General features: G+C 40.0%; 1 protein-coding gene across 4 annotated transcripts in view; it reads right to left on the bottom strand.

Annotated features, from left to right (window-relative positions):
* The window catches only part of STK39 (serine/threonine kinase 39), a 297147-nt gene that overhangs the window by 47913 nt on the left and 229009 nt on the right, over window positions 1–20225 (bottom strand). For all 4 annotated transcript variants that reach the window (XM_032880373.1, XM_032880371.1, XM_032880374.1 and 1 more), the window contains 2 exons: window positions 15660–15712; window positions 11525–11593 (listed from right to left, as the gene is read on the bottom strand). In XM_032880373.1, the coding sequence (XP_032736264.1) occupies window positions 11525–11593; window positions 15660–15712 (122 nt within the window). The remainder of the gene's footprint in view (window positions 1–11524; window positions 11594–15659; window positions 15713–20225) is intronic.

The raw sequence follows: 20225 nt of genomic DNA on the forward strand, positions 1-20225 counted from the left end.
ATCATGTCCTCCAATCTGTATTCTACTTTTCTATTAGCTGTTAAATTTCCAGTGCATGCCATTCTCAACTCACCACTCAGTCCCACGGACAACTACAAAAATGAGAAGCAAACGAGTAAGAGAAATATACAAGGAATTAGTAGCTCCTAGGGAAGGAAAGCAAGGTTAGCGCCTAAACCATTTGGAAGCCCTCTCCTGTCCTTCTGACCTTGCATTTCGCAGGCAGATGAAAAAGTGAAGAGAACTGGCAGAATTCTGACCCCAGATGCATTAATCCAACAAAGAGAGTCACGAACATATTGAGTTTCTAAAGACCCAGCTAACAATCACCAATGGACAAGAAGTCTCAAAATCTGTTACAAATTAGACCTCCTGGGGGTCTATTACTGAAAAGATACTTTGAATGGGATGTTCTCATCTCAAGTAACAAACCTCTTAAGGCTGACCAAGTTTCCTAAGGGTGAAGATGAAGGCACTTTGCTATTAAAAAGTGAGGCCAAAAAAAGAACCTTACTCCCAGTCTCACGGGTGGCTCCTTCTTCGTGGTCTGCCACAGAGTGCCTGGGCAGTAGGGGGATGGAGCCAAGCTGGGAAGTTTTCCCCCTAACCACAGATTCCTCCTGGATGGTTCTCTGTCTCACCAGACATGAAATCCTCCAGGAACACCTGCATTTATGGAATGCTTGCCATAGCTTACACAGTACAGTGGCTACTTCTGACGAACATGAGCTCCAGAACAGAATCGGGCACAAATGTTGATGGGAAAAGTGTGAACGTGGCAAGTCAAGGTCTCACCCGATCTTGAAATGAATCTGGGGTGAAAACGTTCTTATATACCTTTTGGATACTCAATTTAAGGAGTGCAAGAAGAAAAACTATGTTTTCTTGGGTTTGGCAAGACAGTCTGCTTTGTTTAAAAAGAAATTAGTAAGCACATGCAAGCTACAGGATCAAATTTAAGATTATAATTAGACATGAAGCTGAAAATAGTGATGACAAACCCACATTGCGTCAAAAATGTTGACCTAATTTTCTTTCTTGGCTTTAAAATTTTTTTTTTGATTGAGTAAACGAGGAGTTCTATTTTCTGTTATATAAGAAATTAGGAGGCAGTATCTTCTCTTTCATCTCAATTAGCAGAGTGAAAAGAATAGCAAGGATTTGATTTGGGATTAGGAGATTTGCCTGTCAATCTATTAACAAGCACAGTTGAGCACGTACATGTATCTACAATACTATACTATTGATGGTATAGTTGAAATTCACGTGGGCCCAAAGATTTCTGAAGTGGGCACACACACACACAGTCACTCACTCACTATACCTAAAGACAGATCAATCTACTATCTACTAATAGGGCAGAATGTTACGAAAAGAGCTATTTAATTTAAATCCAACACACCTGGTAGTCACAAAAAAAAAATGGTAATATTAGAAAGCCTCGGTTTCCTGCCCAAGAATAAACCTACTTTACTTTCACCAGAAAGATATTCTCACTACAAGTAGGGACTGGTTATTTGGGAGTTTATTGTAATTCTACCATTAGAAAGTTTGGCTAGATTGAATGTAATCCTCAGGCATATCAGATTCTAGAGCTAAAATATAGATTAAGATGAATTAAAGCAGGACAGCTTAAAGGAATTGAAAAAAGCCAGACTGCTAACTTAATGAATATCTAAGACTAATCCACTTGCAAACTCTTGTTTCATTTAAGTGAAATTAAGTACAGATCTTAACTGGAGTCTATCTGTATCAGTGGATTTAAAAAGGATCCACAATTCCTAACCAAATAAAAAGTGACAAAGTTAATTAGAAAATTAGGGCTTACTGTGTGGTTTACTGCTGCACTAATGCATAATCATGTAACAGAGAAACTGAGAAAACCTTTGGGGAAATTACAGGTGTTATTCTATGCTTTTCTAGAAGTTCCTGGGAATAACATCTGCCTGTATTTTGAAAGGGTTATTTTTGTTTTTAAGATTTTTCTTTATTTCAGAGAGGAGAGAGACAGAGAATGCAAGCGTGGTGGGGTTACAGAGGGAGAAGCAGACTCCCCACTGAGCAGAGAGCCAGATGTAGGGCTCAATCCCACGACCCTGGGATCATGACTTCAGGGAGCCCAAGGCAGGCGCTCACCAGACTGAGCCACCCAGGTGCCCTTGAAAGCTCATTTTAAATTGCCTCCTCGATCCTAAATCAGAATGTCTTTATAAACAGTAAGTCTGCCAATCTCTTTCCTTAGCTCTTATCTCCGGCTAGCCAATCACTTTTCAGTAGAATTTGTAGATCAGTAAGCAGAGGGGGTGGATGGGGCTGACACCAAATTTCCTCATAAGTGTGGGCAGCTTATTTTATTTTCTGAGGTGGTTTCCTGAGAAAATGTTTCTTCTGTTTAATTCCCTGATTTTTGGTGGGGGGGGAGGCAGGAGGAGTATGGTCATCAGACTATAAATATTATGCTGTTAAAGTAAGAATTATATCTTACTTCAGTCTGTCTTTCTGTTGCAAATAGACTTAAAAATACATTAACTTAGGTCTGTGACTAAAGTAATGTCAAAAGTGTGTGTGTATGCGTTCTACAAATTTATACAGACCTGTTTCCAGCCCTTTCCAAAGAACTGGATTTCCGAGTATTTTAATCCAACTAGAACTGGTAGTCATTCATCTGAATGCAATATACTTTTCTATTAGATAGTCCAGTTTAACACTCGTAAATATTTTTAAATAATTTCTGTATACTAATTTTTCATGTTAAAAGAACTGCTCCTGTGTTGGGAATGGTACCTCAATAAAGACTTTTTAAAAGAAAAAAGAGATACTTGGGAAACCAGGAGCAATGAGCTACAATCAAATTTATAATGTGGCGTATTCCTGAAAATGGTAACGCTGTGCCATATTAAACAGCTCATCTATTTCTGGAAAATACATATAAGGAAAGCAATCAGCATAGTTCTCCCAAGCCCCTTCCAGTCCTTAATTCCCTAGACTATTAAACTTAACATACAGACAACATTTAATCAGGAATCACTCAACTGTATTTATTGACATCATTCAACTAACCCCAGGCCTGTCTAAAACCCAGAAAGGGCTTAAGGAGTTTTCTTCCTTTTTTTTATTATCTGTCACCACTTGAAAATCATAGGCCAGTTGTATAATAGAGACAATATTTTTTAATGGAAGTTTTCCTTTACTGAATTTCAACATCCGTAAACATCACAGCATAGCCACTGAACTGAATATAAGAGAATATGATCACGCTTTCCCAAGACTTTCATTGTAAAAGCATACTGCTGCTCAAGAAATCCCAGCTCACTCACAACAGCCTGTACTGTCCCTGGCCATACCTGGGGGAACAAAGCACTTCATACATCAACTACATGCTCGCAACCGAGCAAAGTTTCTGTTGCTTGCACACTTTGGAGCTGGAAGATACCTTGCCGTTATCTAGAAGCACAAAAGCTGAAGGCCACCATGAGGTCTATCGCTTCCTGACCTGCAGTCGTTTTAATAAAAACTGTACTGACTCACGATGGTAAAAATTTATACCAGAGAGGTATCGCCGCACATCTATACCATTTATACACACTCAGTTTTAAAAAGTTAACTGGCACAGTTTTAAAACAGACTCTTAAAAAGGAGAAAAGACTCAAATAAGGCAGAAAAGCAACAGAGATCAGTGAGATTGGAAAAGATACAGACGATGCAATAAGCCAAAACAGTCTCCAAAGGTTACTGTAGGCAAAAACCAAAGAGGCGGCCAGGAGAGTCTACTGGGTATAAGAATTACCTGGGATGCATGTTAGAAATGCAAATTTCTACACTCATAAGCCCAAGATTCCAGATTCCGTGGCTCTAGACTGGAACCCAGAAATGTGCATTTTTAACAAGCACCTAAGATAAATGCGTTAGGGACATCTCAGGGTGCAGGCTTTGAGACAAACACTGAGGCTTCAACAAGTACAAGAAGAAAAAAGGCCTTCTAGGCCAACCATATTTCTTTCCCAAGACTCAAAAGTCACGGGAGAAGTCAATTCTTAGGAAAAGGAAAAAGGTGAAGGGGGCAGAGAGACAGGAAAGCATTAATTATGGTGAATCACTCTTCAGTTTTGAGAAGGTACAACAATATTTGTATTGTTCCAATTAGCCATCCAGGGGCTATGCCAGCCTGAAGTTTGCCAAATGGAATTAACTGTATTCATTGATCCATAGGCATCTTTACTTAGTGCCTACATGTGCCAAGAAGGGCAGAGCTTCGATAAAATAGAAGACTCACCCTGCCCTAACGGCACTCTCAACCTCTAGACAAAGAGAAGGCAGGCACCGGAAAGAAGAGGGTGAAGGCCACGGGTCCCTAAACGTGGTACAGTACAGGTCTCTGGTGTTTGCCACACAGAAAAGCTGTCCTCCCGGATCTGTTAAGAAGAGGCAAGCAGCAGAGCCTTCATGGAGATGACATTTATGGTACCTCTTGAAGGGCAGACAGGTTGTGAACAGGATTCTCATCTGCAGGAAAAGAGCACTCCAGGGCCATCAACAGTCTGCCCAAAAGTCCGCTGAGAGAGCTCTGAGAATCTATATAGCTAATATCAGCTTCCGGTGCGGTAATAACGAGTCAGGCTGGTCAAACTCCACAGGAAATTGTATAAATGATTGCAGAAACACAGCTCCTTTCTCAGGAAACAGAAATTCCAACAGCTGGTTCTAACCTCCACTTAAAGGGAAAAATATATATATATAAAATAATTAAAAATTAAAAAAAATATATATATATCTGTGTGTGTATATATATGCATATACACACACATACACACACATATAGATAGATAGATAGATAGATAGATAGATAGATATAGATATAGATATAGATCCTAAAAGCCAGGAAATGGTGGTATCAAAACCCAGCAAAGAACAGTTAGCAGGCATTTTTCCAGAAGGCAGCTGCCCAGCATTCACGCACTGTGGAACCTGAGCCCCCGATGGGGCCTTTGCAGGAGCTGCTGAGCACGATGGACAATTGGCTACCTTCAGACACCCACTGATGTTCCTTCTACTGCTGAGGTTCTAATGCTCGTTCAAAGGAGCCTCAAAAATATGTCTCGGGTCGCCCAGGTAGCTCAGTCGGTTAAGTGTCTGCCTTCAGCTCAGGCAATGATCCTGGGGTCCTGGGATCGAGCCCCACATCAGGCTCCCTGCTCAACAGGGAGTGTTCTTCTCCCTCTCTCTCTGTGCCTGCTGGTGCTCTCTCTTTCTCACTCACTCTCTCTTAAATAAATCTTTTTAAAAAAAGATCTTGTATCACAAGTCCTGAACAAAATTCAGAATTTTTATTGTCTTTTGTACATGAGTTGGAGTTTCGTTTGTCATTTTTTCCCCTCCCCTGTGCTGCTATTGCAGAAGAAACTTCTGATCGGCTGTTTTTTAACCAGAAGGTGAAGGAAACAAGTTGCTCTGCTTGCCTCACTGTATCAGTGATCCCTGGGATCCCTCTTTGAAACAGGTGAAATGGGGACTCAGATCTGGTCGATCTTCATTTAGCAGCCATCCCAGGCAAGCAACACACGCAAATGTATAAATGCAGATCACCAACTTCTGCATCTTACCAAGTTAACTTGTTTTTTTAAACCAACACCCCTCCCCCCAGGAAGCCCTGCCAGTCCTATCTGTTTCCACTGACTCAAGGCCTAAAAATGTCTTCTGTTTCTTGCCTGAAGGTAGAGCTCTATTTAAGCTCAACTGAAGTGCGTTTATGATTTCAGCCTACACACAGTGCATTTAATCTCTGCACCGCTGTGCTTTTGCACAAAAGCAATCACTCCATGTCACTACACCATTCCTTCTGCAATCCAAACCGTGGTTTGTAAAGGTTCCCACACTAAAGGCAGATCGCCCTGAAGCTAGGTGCTAAGGATTTGTTGTTAACTTATGTTCGCTACATTACAGTAAAATCCTAACATTTACTGCTCTGTAACATATACTATTGCTTCTTTCGGGTTTTTTTTTTTTTTAATGTTGCTATAAACATTTACTCTAATTCAAGAGAAAATTCTAAAGGGGGAAAAAAGATTTTTAATCTCTTTAAATGTTAACTGCTTTCTATTACAGAAGATGGAAAAATACATGAAGAAAGCATTCAGATATCTGGAGGCCAACACTCTTAAGCTGAACCAGACTATTTTTTTTTGTATAGTTGTCAAGTTGAACATATTTCATATTTATAAAATGCTACCTGAATTCTGTACTCCCAAAAATAAGATCCTTAAGATACTAGGATCCTATGCTCATAAAACCCTTTGTTCCTGAAGTAAATGTTATGAAATACCTGTTTGTTTAAGAATGACATTTGTTGATCTCTAACAAGTGTTTCTAGAGCACCAGCTGTGTGAAGTACAAAGTTTGGGAGGGTGGGAGCAGAGCAGTTAACAAAACATAAAAATCCTGCCCTTTAAGAAACTTAGGCTCCTGGGAAAATCCTATGTAGTTAACTAAATAAATGAAACAGACAGCCTATTACACCCAGAGAGACTTGGTAAAATGATTAAATGAGGAAGGGGGTGGAGGGGGGTGGATGGGTTGCAATTTTAAGTAGGCTGGTCAGGGAAGGCCCCTTTGAGAGGCAGTATTTAAGCTTTAGGAGGTAGACAGGTGTACTTAGGGAAGGAGCGATCTGGCAGAAGGAAAAGAAAGGACAAATGCCACTATGGTTGGGGTGGAATGAGCAACAGGGAGAGCAGAAGTGAGGGATAAAATCCAAGAAGTGACAGGGGACAGATCATGCAGGAGACTGTAAGCCCCTGAGATGTGGGATGGAAAAGCCATTTGAGAGCTTTTATTTAAAGCATTAATGTGATCTGGCTTTTTAAAAAATTGAGATATAAGTCACATATCATAAAATCCACCCTTTTAAAGCGCACAATTCAGTGGTTTATAGTATAGTCGCCAGGTTGTGCAACCATTATCACTTCTAATTCCAGAGCAACTTCATCACCCGGAAAAGAAACCGCATACCTATTGGCGGTCACTCCCCTTCAGCCCCTGGCAATCACTCATCTACTTTTGGACTATAGCTTTGCATATTCCAGACATTTCATTTAAATGGAATCACATTACATGTGCCTTTTGTATCTGGCTCACTTTGTACCGGTACGGGCTGAATGGAGGCAAAGACAGAAGTAGGGAGACCAGCAGGGAGATGAATGCAGTAATCCAAGTGAGAGATTCGTAAGAGAGGTTTGAAATGGGATGGGAAGCAGGATGGGAATAATGGCCAGATCTTGGGTACATTTGGGTAGACTGACCATCAGGTAGGAGAGAAAGAAGAACCAAGGACAAGGCAGGTTTTTGGCTGGAGCACCCAAATAGAGCGGACATCAGCCCAGGGAGCAGGGCCAGGGGAAGTGGGAGGAAACATGAGGGGCTGGATTCTGATGTTAAGTAAACCTGGGACGCTACCAGCCTTCCATGGGGAGATGCCACGGAGGGAGCTGGACAGGAGTCTGGAATTCAAAGGAGAGTTATGAGCTGGAGATACACATTTGGGAATTAGAAAACGAAAATATTAATACCAAGAAACAAGAGGAGATCACCAAAGGAGTGAGTAACTACTATAGAAAAGAGAGACATGCAACCTGAGTCCTTGGGTTAATATTATTTAACATGAGTCCCATGTTAATATGTACAGGTCGGTGGGATGGGGAGCAACCAGTGAAAAAGCCTGAGAAGGAAACAACCAATAATGTAGGAGAACCAAGAATGGAATCCTAAAAACGAAATAGAAAAAGTTCTCATGGAGAAAGGCACAGTCAACTCTGCCCCGCGTTGCTGATGTGCCTTGTAGCAGGAAGAACAATGGAGCCACCGGGTTGAGGTACTGGACGGTGGCCTGCCCTCACTCACAGACGAGGGATCCTCCCTCCACCCCTCAGGCTCACTCTGCTCCAGCCACTCCCATCTCTGCTCCAACTCAGGACTCATCCCCTGCTGGGTGGGCGCCTTCCCCAGGCGGGGCTTTGCAAAGGCACAGGGTGAGGGGAGGGGGCAGGTCAAAGCCTGACTGCAGTGGGTTCAGGAGATAGAGAGAGGAAAGGGATTACAGTCAGGGGCAATTCTTGAGGAGTTTAGCTGTAAGGGGGTGGGGAAATAGCTGTCTCGGGGGTGGGATAAAGAGAGGACTTCCTGCAAGAGGCGAGAAATAAAAATGTAAGGAGAGAAGCAGCCTGGTGGTGGGTGTTAAAGAGGGCAGTGTTGCATTGAGCACTGGGTGTGGTACATAAACAGTGAATTTTGGAACACTGAAAAAAAATAAAACAAAATGTAAAAAAAAAAAAAAAGGAAGCAGAGGATAAAGGAGAAGGCAGAGAATTGCTGGGATAGGTTCAAGGGAGACAGAATTACACACTTTACCTAACAGTCTGCAATTAAAATATAAACCATCTACTGATACATGAAAAACAAGTAAGGATATGCTATCCCCCTCAACAACCCCCACCAGGACACCAAAAAACCATCATTTAAAACGATCTGGGTCTACTTTTCAAGGCTGAAGATACCAAATTGATTGTACAGGGAGGGTTGGAGTTAGGCTCTGGACTTGGAGTCTTAAAAGCCAAGTTCAAAGATCATGACAAGCTACAACATCCCAGAAACTTCTTTTGACGTCCCCTTTACACCCATTAAATATGGATTAAAAACAACCTGTCCTTTTATCTTATGGAATTGATGCGATAATCAAATGAAATTCGCAAAGACTGTAACTCAGGTGTCGTATCCCTGTAGGGCATTTTTAGTGCTATCAGAGAAGGAGGAATTGTATCCTTGGTCTAATTCTCACACCCTAGGTGGGGAACTCCAAGGTGGGGAACAAAGGCATAATCAAAAATTTCTGGCAGAATAAGTATGACAAAGCAGAAGCTTTCCAATACTGTATTTAAAGCACAGTAATTTGTACAGGAATTATGCCCTAATTTCCACCTTTAAAAAAACTCAACCTCCAAAAAATCCTTTAGTTTAGATTCAGCTGAGCCGGGGCGGGGGGGCGGTGGGTAACACTAAATTTGACTGAAGACATGAAGCAAGCCCATGCTTACAAAAACTTGTTACCCAGTATCTTTCCATGAATCTCTCTTACTCTTCATGTTCCCTACCATTTGCCAGGATCAACTCAACTCAAAAGACTATTTCATCCTTAACTTCTTGCCCAATAATGGACATTAATTAGCAGGTGTTTAAAAGAAAGTTCTTATCTTTATTTATTTTTAATTCAGGCAGCTTCGTGTATGGACGATAGTTCTTGTCAGGGAAAACATACCTTATAAGGGATCTTGATCAAGCCATTAACTTTCCTCCTGATTTTGTCAGGTCAAGTACAACACGAAGGTAGAGGCTCACTTTATCTAATGAGAAAAGTATCTACATACATCAAGGAACTGTTCACAGAAAGAATTCTAAGATGGAGTTTACTGTAGACACCAAAGCTGAGCTGCCCTCATTGTCAGGCTCCCCTTCATGTTCAAACTGAACATTTTGGTAACCATTCAGCTGCCCATGAGATCTTGCAAGATTCTAAAGGAGTGTGTGAGAGATGGAATACGCAAGGAAATACACACACACCTGTATATATGTGTATGCCACATTTCTTTAACATAGTCTCTATCTCTTTATATATGCACCACTTGGCAGAGGAGTCAGAGCTTCCCTGGGGAATCCATATGTACACCATATACAATTAAAAGGAAAAGAGCTCAATTATTTCTAATTATAAAGGTATCTTCACATTTATGACATATCGTTTGTATGGATCAATAACATAAGAGATACAGATTCTTTCTCAGAATCCTGATCTCCCACTAAAACCTCAGTTACTCCCTAAAGTAATTCACTTTATAATGACCTATATTATAGAATTTATCGGAACAGATTACTCTGATGGGTCAGCATATCCACCTCAAGCTTCCTCAGCCACAGTCTTCAGCATTATTGGGGAAAAGATTTACTTTGAGCAAGTGATTTTCTTTTTAAGTTAAAATATGTCATCTAAGGGGTCCAAGTCATTTTTTAAATTATTATTTTTATTAACATATAATGTATTATTTACCCCAGGGACACAGGTCTGTGAATCGTCAGGCTTACACACTTCAAAGCACTCACCATAGCACATACCCTCCCCAATGTCCATAACCCAACCACCCTCTCCCTACCCCACTCTCCCCGGCAACCCTGTTTGTTTTGTGAGATTAAGAGTCTCTTATGGTTTGTCTCCCTCCTGATCCCATCTTGTTTCATTTTTTCCTTCCCTATCCCCCAAGCCCCCCAAACTGCCTCTCAAATTCCTCATATCAGGGAAATCATATGATAATTGTCTTTGTCTGATTGACTTATGTCACTCAGCATTAATACCCTCTAGTTCTATCCATGTTGTCTCAAATGGTAAGATTTCAATTTTTTGATGGCTGCATAGTATTCCATTGTATATATATACCCCACATCTTCTTTATCCATTCATTTGTTGATGCTGATGGACCTCTAGGTTATTTCCATAGTTTGGCTACTGTGGACATTGCTGCTATAAACATTTGGGTGCATGTGGGGCCCAAGTCATTTTAAGCATCAGTTTTAATTTGATTATTTTTAAAGGACATTTTATCATCATACATATTATCCTAATTATCCTGATAATTGTAAATAATATAATTAGTTCATGTCACAGTTAACATTAATAACATATTAAGTAATCTTAATTACTTAGGGCCATCAATGTGAATACCCAGTGATGGGCTCCATTATAAAATCTTCACAAATTTAGGATTATCTGGGGAGCATGGACCGTCTGATGCTCATGCTAGGTGGAATCAGGCTATGCTTTTTCTTAGATGACAGCATCTGCTCTTACAGCTTCTCTGCCTCCTGTGCCCTTTGGGGAGTCCATCGGTCATGTCCTGCTCCTGACAGCGAGTTCTGTGCGTTCTCAAAGCAGTAGAACTGGAGCCCATGCCCAAAGTAAAGCTCCACTTCCTCAACCCAGTGGCATGGCCCCGGACAACACACGGAATCCCTTTAGGAATCCGTGTCCCTGTCCGTACAGTGAAAGAACTGGCCTGAATGATCTCTAAGTCCCATCCAATCTTAAGACTTTTGTGATGGATCTTGTTAATGGTTGGGGAAATTGATACCTAAAGTCCATCGGAACTGTGCCCAACAAAATTCTGACATAGGACCTTAGAGGTTCCTGTACTTTGGTGCATGGAAATTTACAGTCTCATATTTTTGCTATGTGTGGGCTTTTGGGTCTTCTAGGCTCTTTGTTATATTTCTAATGAGTGAGGTTCATATGAAATGGGACAGAATTACATTAAGAGCTTTTTAAAAAAGAAGATTAAATATGACTCATACATGCTTCCCCCACATAAAAGAATTCAAGAAGTTTTCAAAAAACGCAGAGTAAATTATTCCTTTATGAAAACTTGCATTTCTAAATGCATTTCCTTTGATAGATCAACAAAATGACACTGTATATTAAAAAATGATTTACCTATAACTACGTCATGACCATCAACCAAGCCAGCAGAGAAGAGCTCCTGAGATACGCCATCTGCCGTATCTGTCCAAATGTGAAATGAATATGTATTAGTAACCATAAAATAAAAATCAACAACCCAGTATAATGTAAAAGATATTTTTCATTTATGAAAATCACCCACGTGTGTTTTAATTCAATAATTCAGATTCTATCAGAAGGGAAAATCAGAAGCAATATAAAATATATTTTGCCATATACAATTTGCATCCTGGTATTTATTCAACAGAGATTAAATGAAATTATGATTTCATTTTCAGAGAAACATTTGCCCTTTGGCTACCACCTGACTTAATCCTCAAATGTACCTCTGTAAGTTAGCTCATAATGGCCCCCAATGACACTGCTTTTCTTTCTTGCCAAGGTTAATTCCAGCCATCATCAATCCTTCTCTATCATTAGTAGCTACTGAGCCAGAATTTATGGCAAAGGTTGAACAGGCAGCATTTGACACAACCTTAGATTTGGTACAAACAGCCTGTGAGCTTGTTGGACTATTAAGATGAGCTATTTGAATTTATGCTATTAAGAAACTCCTTTAACATGACATTGATCATTTGATAGCAACAGATTCATTCTCTTAGAAAATGTGGTTGTATAAAAGAATGTAGTTTCTCAATGATAAGTGACAGGAGTTAGAAATCTCATAAAGATGGGACTGAACAGACTGTATGTAGCAAGTGAATATAACCAAAATCACTTAATTGAAAGGTTATGAATGAACATGGTAATATGAGAGAAGTCTGTTCGAAGACTTTGTAAAGAGAAACTGGTAAATGGCAGTGTGCTCAAAAGAACCATTATGAACCCCTGTATTTTTACAAGGGGGAGAACATGGTCCCCATGGCCTTCTGACGTTATCACAAACGTCCAGAACTGTAGCTGGGTAAGAAAAGACTGGCTCAGCAGCTGCTAATAACTAGAAGAAGGTTTGACTTGAGTGTGTCCCAAAGTCAGGGAGCACCTCCATGTATCGATGCTGAACCAAACAAGCATCTAAACGGAGTGGCAGTTTGCTCTGCCCAAGGCTGCCCTCGGAGAGTGTGTGTGCACATGCGTGAGCGCTCACGTGAGCATGTCACGGATGGTAAAGTTATCTTTCCCATTTGTGGGTTCTCACATGTTTAGCCCAGTGTCTGACACAGTAATTACTCCGTCAGTGGCAGCCACGATGATGACGCTCAGCCAAAGACCATCTGAAATGTACCTCAGGCTCTAACGCACTCTCTTTTCTCCCTTTCGTACACGGCCCAGTCTCCAGGATCTCCAATAAAACACTTTGAGAGCCACTGTATACTCGATGGATGTCTAAAGCCATTGCGGCAGTCCATCATTTTACTCGTTCCATTTTGTCATGAGTGACATGGAATAACATGAAGGAAATGGAAAAGAAGAAGGAATCTTCCTCAAGTATGAGATTCCATAGAAGGTGGGCTTATGTCAGCGTTCTTCTTACTATTAGAAATACAAAAAAACACCTTATAAAATTCTTTCAGGGATAAAGTGATCCCATAGCGTGGTATTTAGGGTGAGAGGCTCTATTCTGCATGTGATGTAGCTTCACAACGTCGACTGGAACATGCTGGGCTCATAATCTCATCCTCCTGGATGCTGCCAGAAACTTCCCCATGAAAAGCACGTTAAATTAAGGTGCCTACCTAGTAGGAACAGGGCACACAGTAGGCAGTGACGGCATTTCTCTGGACTGATCCTCTATCAAAACCTCTGGATTTGTTATCACCACCTCTACAGTATCAATAAGATCCTACATCTGAGTAAGGAGCTATGCTCACGGAATGTAGTTGAAAATGGAATAATCAAGCAAATCCACATTGTGGGCTATCACTAAAACAGCACCAAGGCAAAGGACATTCCCAGCGATTAAAGTTTGTAGCATCTCCTCTTGTTCTCAGGACCCCTGAATACCAGATGAGTTGCATTCAAATAGCACAAGGGTCAAGGGTCATGCTGGCCATTTTTGACCCCAAAGGGAAAGTCCATGTTTGTGGGCCATTAACCAAGCAATTTGTATGCATGTAAGTAATGTAGCAGTAAGAGTTCAGAACAGAAACTGGGAGGGAATTGGTAACATTTTTCTTTAAGCTGCTTAACATTCCTAATGTGTAAACAGGATTAAATTAACATAAATAATCCTATAGGCTCTGGTTTACAGAATATACAGCAACATAATAAATGCAGAGGGCTCGCTCTCAAGTGAAGACAGAGAATATTTGCTCTGTCTGTGTTATACACCCTATGACGTATGACGCATTTATGGGTGCGTACAGCACAGACACGATATGCAGGTATGAACAGTGCAGACAGCATCTGAAATGCAGACAGCATCGGCAGTCCCAGAGGGACAGTGATATATCCATGCTGTTTCCGTTACTAATGGCCTGTGCCCACCGCCCAGGGACTGCCAGCTATCATCAGGAAGCCAGCGCTACCCTGCTTTCTGGGAAACAAAAGCAGACTCAACCCACAATGTCAAACGAAGCTGCCAAAGCCAGCACAAAGGGCCAGATGATGCTGAGAGGGCCATCTTCTCCCCCCAAATCCTCAACTTGGAAATTCATTTCTTGGTTATCTCTTGAAATTCAAATTCATTTTTACTGCCACTGTCAGATTTAGATAATTAGATAGGTGGGGGGGGGGTAACCCTTGAGAAAAGCATCTGTTCTTTTACTCACCCTATTTGAAACAGTTATTATGTAATTACTAGATTTTATCACACTATTGGCTGGTCAATATTCTCACATCATGACAAAATACAGAGCTTTTGGGTAATAGAAATTGGTGCTGTATGATTTCATAGACTGACTTTAAACTGCCCAGGATGGATGTTCCCAGAAAGGAAGATCAATTAGCAAATTTATCGGGGCCTTATTTGCCTGTATTTTGTAACAAGTACTTCATATGTTGCTTTAATTCAGATAGACTGGGAATCATTAAATCTCCATGCTGACAGGGCACTAGACACCAGGGCCAGCAAGTCTATGCCCACATTTGGCCCAGGAACTTGTCCTGTCTGGCTAGCAGTGTTGTTGTTGTTGTTCTCAAACTGAACGTGAAGAGACAGGCCTGTCTGGTTTCCTGAAATCCCCACCGTTTGCTGTGACTCCTGTACATGTCTGAGTTTACGTCCTCTTACATTTCTAACAATGTAATGTTAGATTTTCAAAACGTTAGCAAATACGACTTACTTAATCGAATCAAAACTTACATGGAGCTCAAATACACAAATAATTACGGAGTGTTATTAGCTTAATGTATATTAATATATTCAAACATATGAGCCTAATGTATTGTGTTTTAAAAGATTTTCAATATAGATAGTGAGGCTGCTTTCACGTCCGTAAAAATATGAAGCGAGAGGTCAGGGAGAACAATAAGTCTCAGCATTATAGCATCTGATTTTCACCTCTTTGGGTTATTCTGGTTATAAAGTAAAGAGTGGAAATAGCAATTTTTGCTTAACTAAGAATCTTGTGGTCTCCAAAAGCTGTTCATATGTGTTACTTATCCATTAATTAACCAAAATTACTTGAGTTTCTCTTGCATAGCAGGCACTTAGTCAAGTGCTAAAGATACCAAGAAATGAGACAAGGTCTGCGAACCCCCGGCATCCAGGAGCTGAGAAGGCAAGCAGCCTGGCCTGGAAGGTGCGCAAATGGCAATGTTCCTACCAAGCTCTATGGATGAGAGGAGAGAGAAGTAGAGCACTTTTAATGTGACATCTGACTTGCTGCTCACTTCTCACTAGGACTGCTCTGTGCTGCTCAGTATCACAGGGTCCTCTAGGCCCTACGTCACCATGCCAGTATTTTTCATGGTTGAGCTCACGTACTTCATCTGTATGTGTATGTAAACCATGCAGCATGTCGCAGGAATTCATGTGGTCAGTACCGGTCCAGTTTGGATTCTCCCCCATTATGCAAACCCTTCCGCTCTCCCTCCCTTCCCTCCATCCTCCTTTCTTCGTTTTTAGAGAGAGCGGTTTTGAATAGCAAATTATCGTCACACACTTGTAATCAATTTCTTCAATGCTCTTTGCAGCAATAAAATTATAATTTCAATTAAAACTTACCTCTTCCTGGAGTAAACTCAAACCGTATGTCATTAAGTTCCTTTCTGGAGTTTCTGAAACACATAACACATAGCACATTAAAATCCAGTGAAGTACAGTCTAATCAAACTAAATATATTCTAATTTTTACAAGATGCTACTAACATGTAGACAGCATTTACAGTTTTGGGTTACCTCCGAGTACTTCCTCAAAAACAAGAGATAGATATGACAATAATAAAGGGGAGATATTTAACTGATTGAATTTACCTTATATAAACATGTTTACTTCACAAAATTCCAAAAATAAAATGTTCTTTCATAAAATCTACACTCAATCAATAACCTTAAATATAATTCCATAGTTAAAAATTTCAGATTTCAGTCTAGGATAAACATTATTTGAGACATTTTTCATATCTTTCCTGAAAATAGTATTTCATCAACTATTTTTCAAAGTGAAACAAATAGGGAAGATAGTCTCAGTGGTAAAGCTTATGACAACACTGTGCGTTAAATCATGCATCAAAATGCCCACAAAAGGATATGTATTTTGTTATTAAAAATTTTGATTCCAGGGTCCTGGGATCGAGTGCCGCTTCAGGCTCTCTGCTCGGTAAGGAGTCTGCTTCCTGCTCTCTCTCTGCCTACTTGTGATCTCTGTCAAATAAATAAATAAAATCTTTTTTAAAAAGGCGGGGGGCACCTGGGTGGTTCAGTGGGTTAAAGCCTCTGCCTTTGGCTCAGGTCATGATCCCAGGGTCCTGGGATCGAGCCCTGAATCAAGCTCCTTGCTCAGCAGGAGCCTGCTTCTCCCTCACTCTCTGCCTGTTGCTCCCCCTGCTTGTGCTCTGTCAAAAAAAGAAATAAATAAAATCTTTAAAAAAAAATTTTATCTACATAGAGGGGAACCCCTGAATGTTGTGAAATTATCCAGTGAATAAGCTTTTTAAAAGTAATATAAAATGCTTACATAAAACCCTGTATTATATACATACATATGTATATTCAATCCAAAAACTGACACTAAGGAAATATGGCCCAAGTAAATACCTAAGAAATGAGTTTTATTTCAAGAAATGATATAGGGCAGTGAGCTATAATTAGAATGGTTTTAAATTCCCATAAGAACACTAAAATATTATGAGTAACTCTCAACAGATGTTACAATTAAAGGTAGTAAAAGAACCGTAAGAAATTGCAATAGGAAACAGGAAATAATAATTTCTACAAATACTCAACTATTTGGTCAGCTGCCAAAGGTCCAAGAGAGAGAGAGATGGCCTGAATGCCCATCGCAAACAGCCTCCTTCTGGTGCCACGAGAGTCTGATCAAATCCTGTTAGTTCTCCAGTTTGGGACTCTAGAACTCTGGGTAGTATCTCCAGGTCTCTATGTATAGCGTCCACATCATGATGCCACCAGTCTCTGGGCCCTTCTTGGTCTCTAGCCTGAGTTTGGTTCTTCAGGTCTTATGACATCCTACCGCACTAAATGCAGGAGGCCCAGAAAAATGACAAAAGCAAGGTACTGACTTAGAGAAAGCCCTTCTTCCATGCCTAGAGAAGCTGGCCTAAGTTTCTGCACTTTTCAACTAAGTTGCTGCGCTTTTCTACAACAGAGAAGTAAGGGTCAGGAATCCAAGGGATGCCCAAGTTCAGGCCACAGTCATATAAGAGCCTTAAACCACTGTGCATCTTTTCCCAGGTGTCCTGACCTTGACTGTAACTATTCTTCTCAGAGTTAGAATAGGATGGAGGAGGGGGGGATAATAGCATCAGCTGAAGCTGGCTTCTTTTAACATCTTCTTTTCAGGACCAAGGACCGAAAATTATGGACTCTCAGGCTAAAAAAGTAGACACAGGACCAACATATGAAATTGCAGACAACTGAAGACAGTTCAGAGATCATCTTGGACACCAGACCAAGTGACCCCGCCTGGGAGATGGGGCAGGCCGTGAACAGTCAGTGCCTACCATTGTAGGGCTGTTTGCCTGTGGCCCTGTTTATCTACCAATGTCACCACATATTCACATAGTGCTTTCATATACATCAGCAGTTCTCAAACTTTTTTTTTTTTTCTTTTTGTAAACCTCTACAACATCTGGCTTAAGATAGATGGGTTCTTATTTTTGCTTCTATATTCAATCTGCTGCAATATCACATATCATGTTGCCAGTCACTGGAAAATTCCACTCTAAATGTTGAAATAATGAGAGTAAAAAAGGCACACAATTATGTTATTATAAAATTATGTTATTATAAAATTAGTTTGACCTCATGGGCTCCCTGAAAACAACTCAAGGACCAGATCCACCCCAGGATCATAGGACCACACCTTGAGAAACACTGATACCAAATCTCATGAATCAAATCTCATTTGATTCCAGCAATCAATCTTTGAGATATGCAAAGTAGGTACTATTTGTTTTCCATTTTTTTAGATGAGCGCATTCAGTGGTCTTTCCAAGCTGACAGATCGAGTGGCAGACTGAGGACCAACAATTCTACACTGGAAATACCTAATGCAAATAGAGAAAAGTGCAATTCCTTTCACTTTTGAGAAAAACAATATTCCTCAAGATTTTTCACATTACCATAAAAAGATCAGCAAGCGTTCTTTTATTTAATAGTCTTGGTTTTATGTGCTATATATCAACAAAGGTTGAATGAGAATTAAAACAGTTCAGTGAGAAAAAAAATCACTAAGAAAGCAACTATTTATAGTGTATTTAATAATGAAATGACAGGAGGAGGAAAAAATGAAAAAGAATTTGATTTGATACTAATTTAGGTCATTGTTCCTTCCCTCTCTCTCTCTTTTGGTCAGTCTTGTCTAAATAAGTCTGTCCTACTAAGGCTATATCAGAAGAGAGGTATAAGAACTGTATCCAGAATATCATCACACACATCCTGATTTTTTCAAAATTAATACCACAGAAGCAATATCCAATACCCATAATCTCTACATCAACTATGGCTCGAGTTATGGAGGTTGCCTAATCGAGTCATTCTTTTATGACTCTGAACCTAAAATACTTGCCTTTGAAAAGATCACAGTGATTGATTGTGAGCAGTAGACTTGTCTCATCAGGTTGAAATATAGTTGGAAAAATGCCTAATTGGATCTAACTACTGAAGGTCATCCTTTTATAAAGAATTAATCTTTTCAGACTCATACTTAACACCTTTAATTGAAAGTACATTTACTTTAATTGATATGGCACAGGATATTCTTGATTTCAACGAAGCTGAAAATAGGTATGATTTAAGGCCAGAAACTAAGTCTGTGCAACTTTATAGAGGAAATGTTTAAAACTCGAGAGTAACAGCTTTAAGACCCAGGCTACTTTTGATAACTCTTATCAAAAACCTTGTTAATCCTGGGGTGTCTGGGGGGCTCAGTTGGTTGAATGTCTGGCTCTTGGTTTCGGCTCAGGTCATGATCTCAGGGTCCTGGGATCAAGCCCCGACTTAGGCTCTGTACCCAGTGCAGCGTCTGCTTGGTATTCTCTCTCTCTCTCTCCCTTCACACCACCCGCCCTCTCGCTCCCACTTACACTCACTTTCTAAAATAAAGAAATAAAATCCTTAAAAAAAAAAACCCTTTAATCCTCAAAATAACAACAAAAAACCACTCCGACAAAAACACCATATTCCTAAATTTGGTAAGCACAAACCCTTATTTCTCATTGTAAATATATATTACCTCACAACGGCAAATGTCTACAGGGCTCAGGCAGAATACTTACTTTTAAAAATAGGTAATACCATCACGTGGTTTAAATCCCAAAAGATACATTAGGGTAGTCTATAAAACTAGGCCTCCTACTCTTGTCATTCAACTACCTGGTCCCCCCTCAATGATATAAGTTTTTTGTATATCCTTCCCAAGATGTTTCACACATATGTCAGCAAATATACACACACAGGTCCTTCTGGCCTGTTTAATACCTAACATACTATATCCATTGTTCTGGCTCTTGCCTTTTCTTTTAATAATATACCTTGGAATTTCTCCCTATTGGTTCATAGAGAGTTCCTCATTCTTATTTTATAGCTACATAGTATTCTGTTGTCTGTGATATCCTTTTCTGAACCAGTTCCCATTCTATGAACAGATTGCTTCTGGCCTTTCACTATTATAAACACCGCTCGATGAATAACTTTGTTCTTATGTCATTTTGCAAATACACGAGTATAAAAATAAATTTCTAGAAGCAAGTTGCTTGGTCAAAGGATAAATGCATTTGCAATTTTATAGATACTGTCAAATTCCCCTTCATTTAAGTTGTACCAATTTATATTCTCACAAGCAATTTGTAAGCACCATTGCAGGAACTTTCAATGAATAAAGCAGGAAGTACAGTAAAAAAACGAGGTGTGTTCTGCTGGCTGGAAAGCTTCTTTCCCATTTAAAGAGGGCAACCACTGCTCAGCGCCAGCTGGTTAAGCCAGGCAGGAATCTGGGCTCAATCATGTTTAAAAAAAATATACATACACACTCGCACATGCGAGATATATATAAATATATAGGTTATATGTAAAATACATACACTATATATTATTTAAAAATGTAAATATGTA

Source organism: Lontra canadensis, unplaced genomic scaffold (genome assembly GCF_010015895.1).
Source record: "Lontra canadensis isolate GAN:19392208 unplaced genomic scaffold, GSC_riverotter_1.0 scaffold69, whole genome shotgun sequence".
Classification (NCBI taxonomy): Eukaryota; Metazoa; Chordata; class Mammalia; order Carnivora; family Mustelidae; genus Lontra; species Lontra canadensis.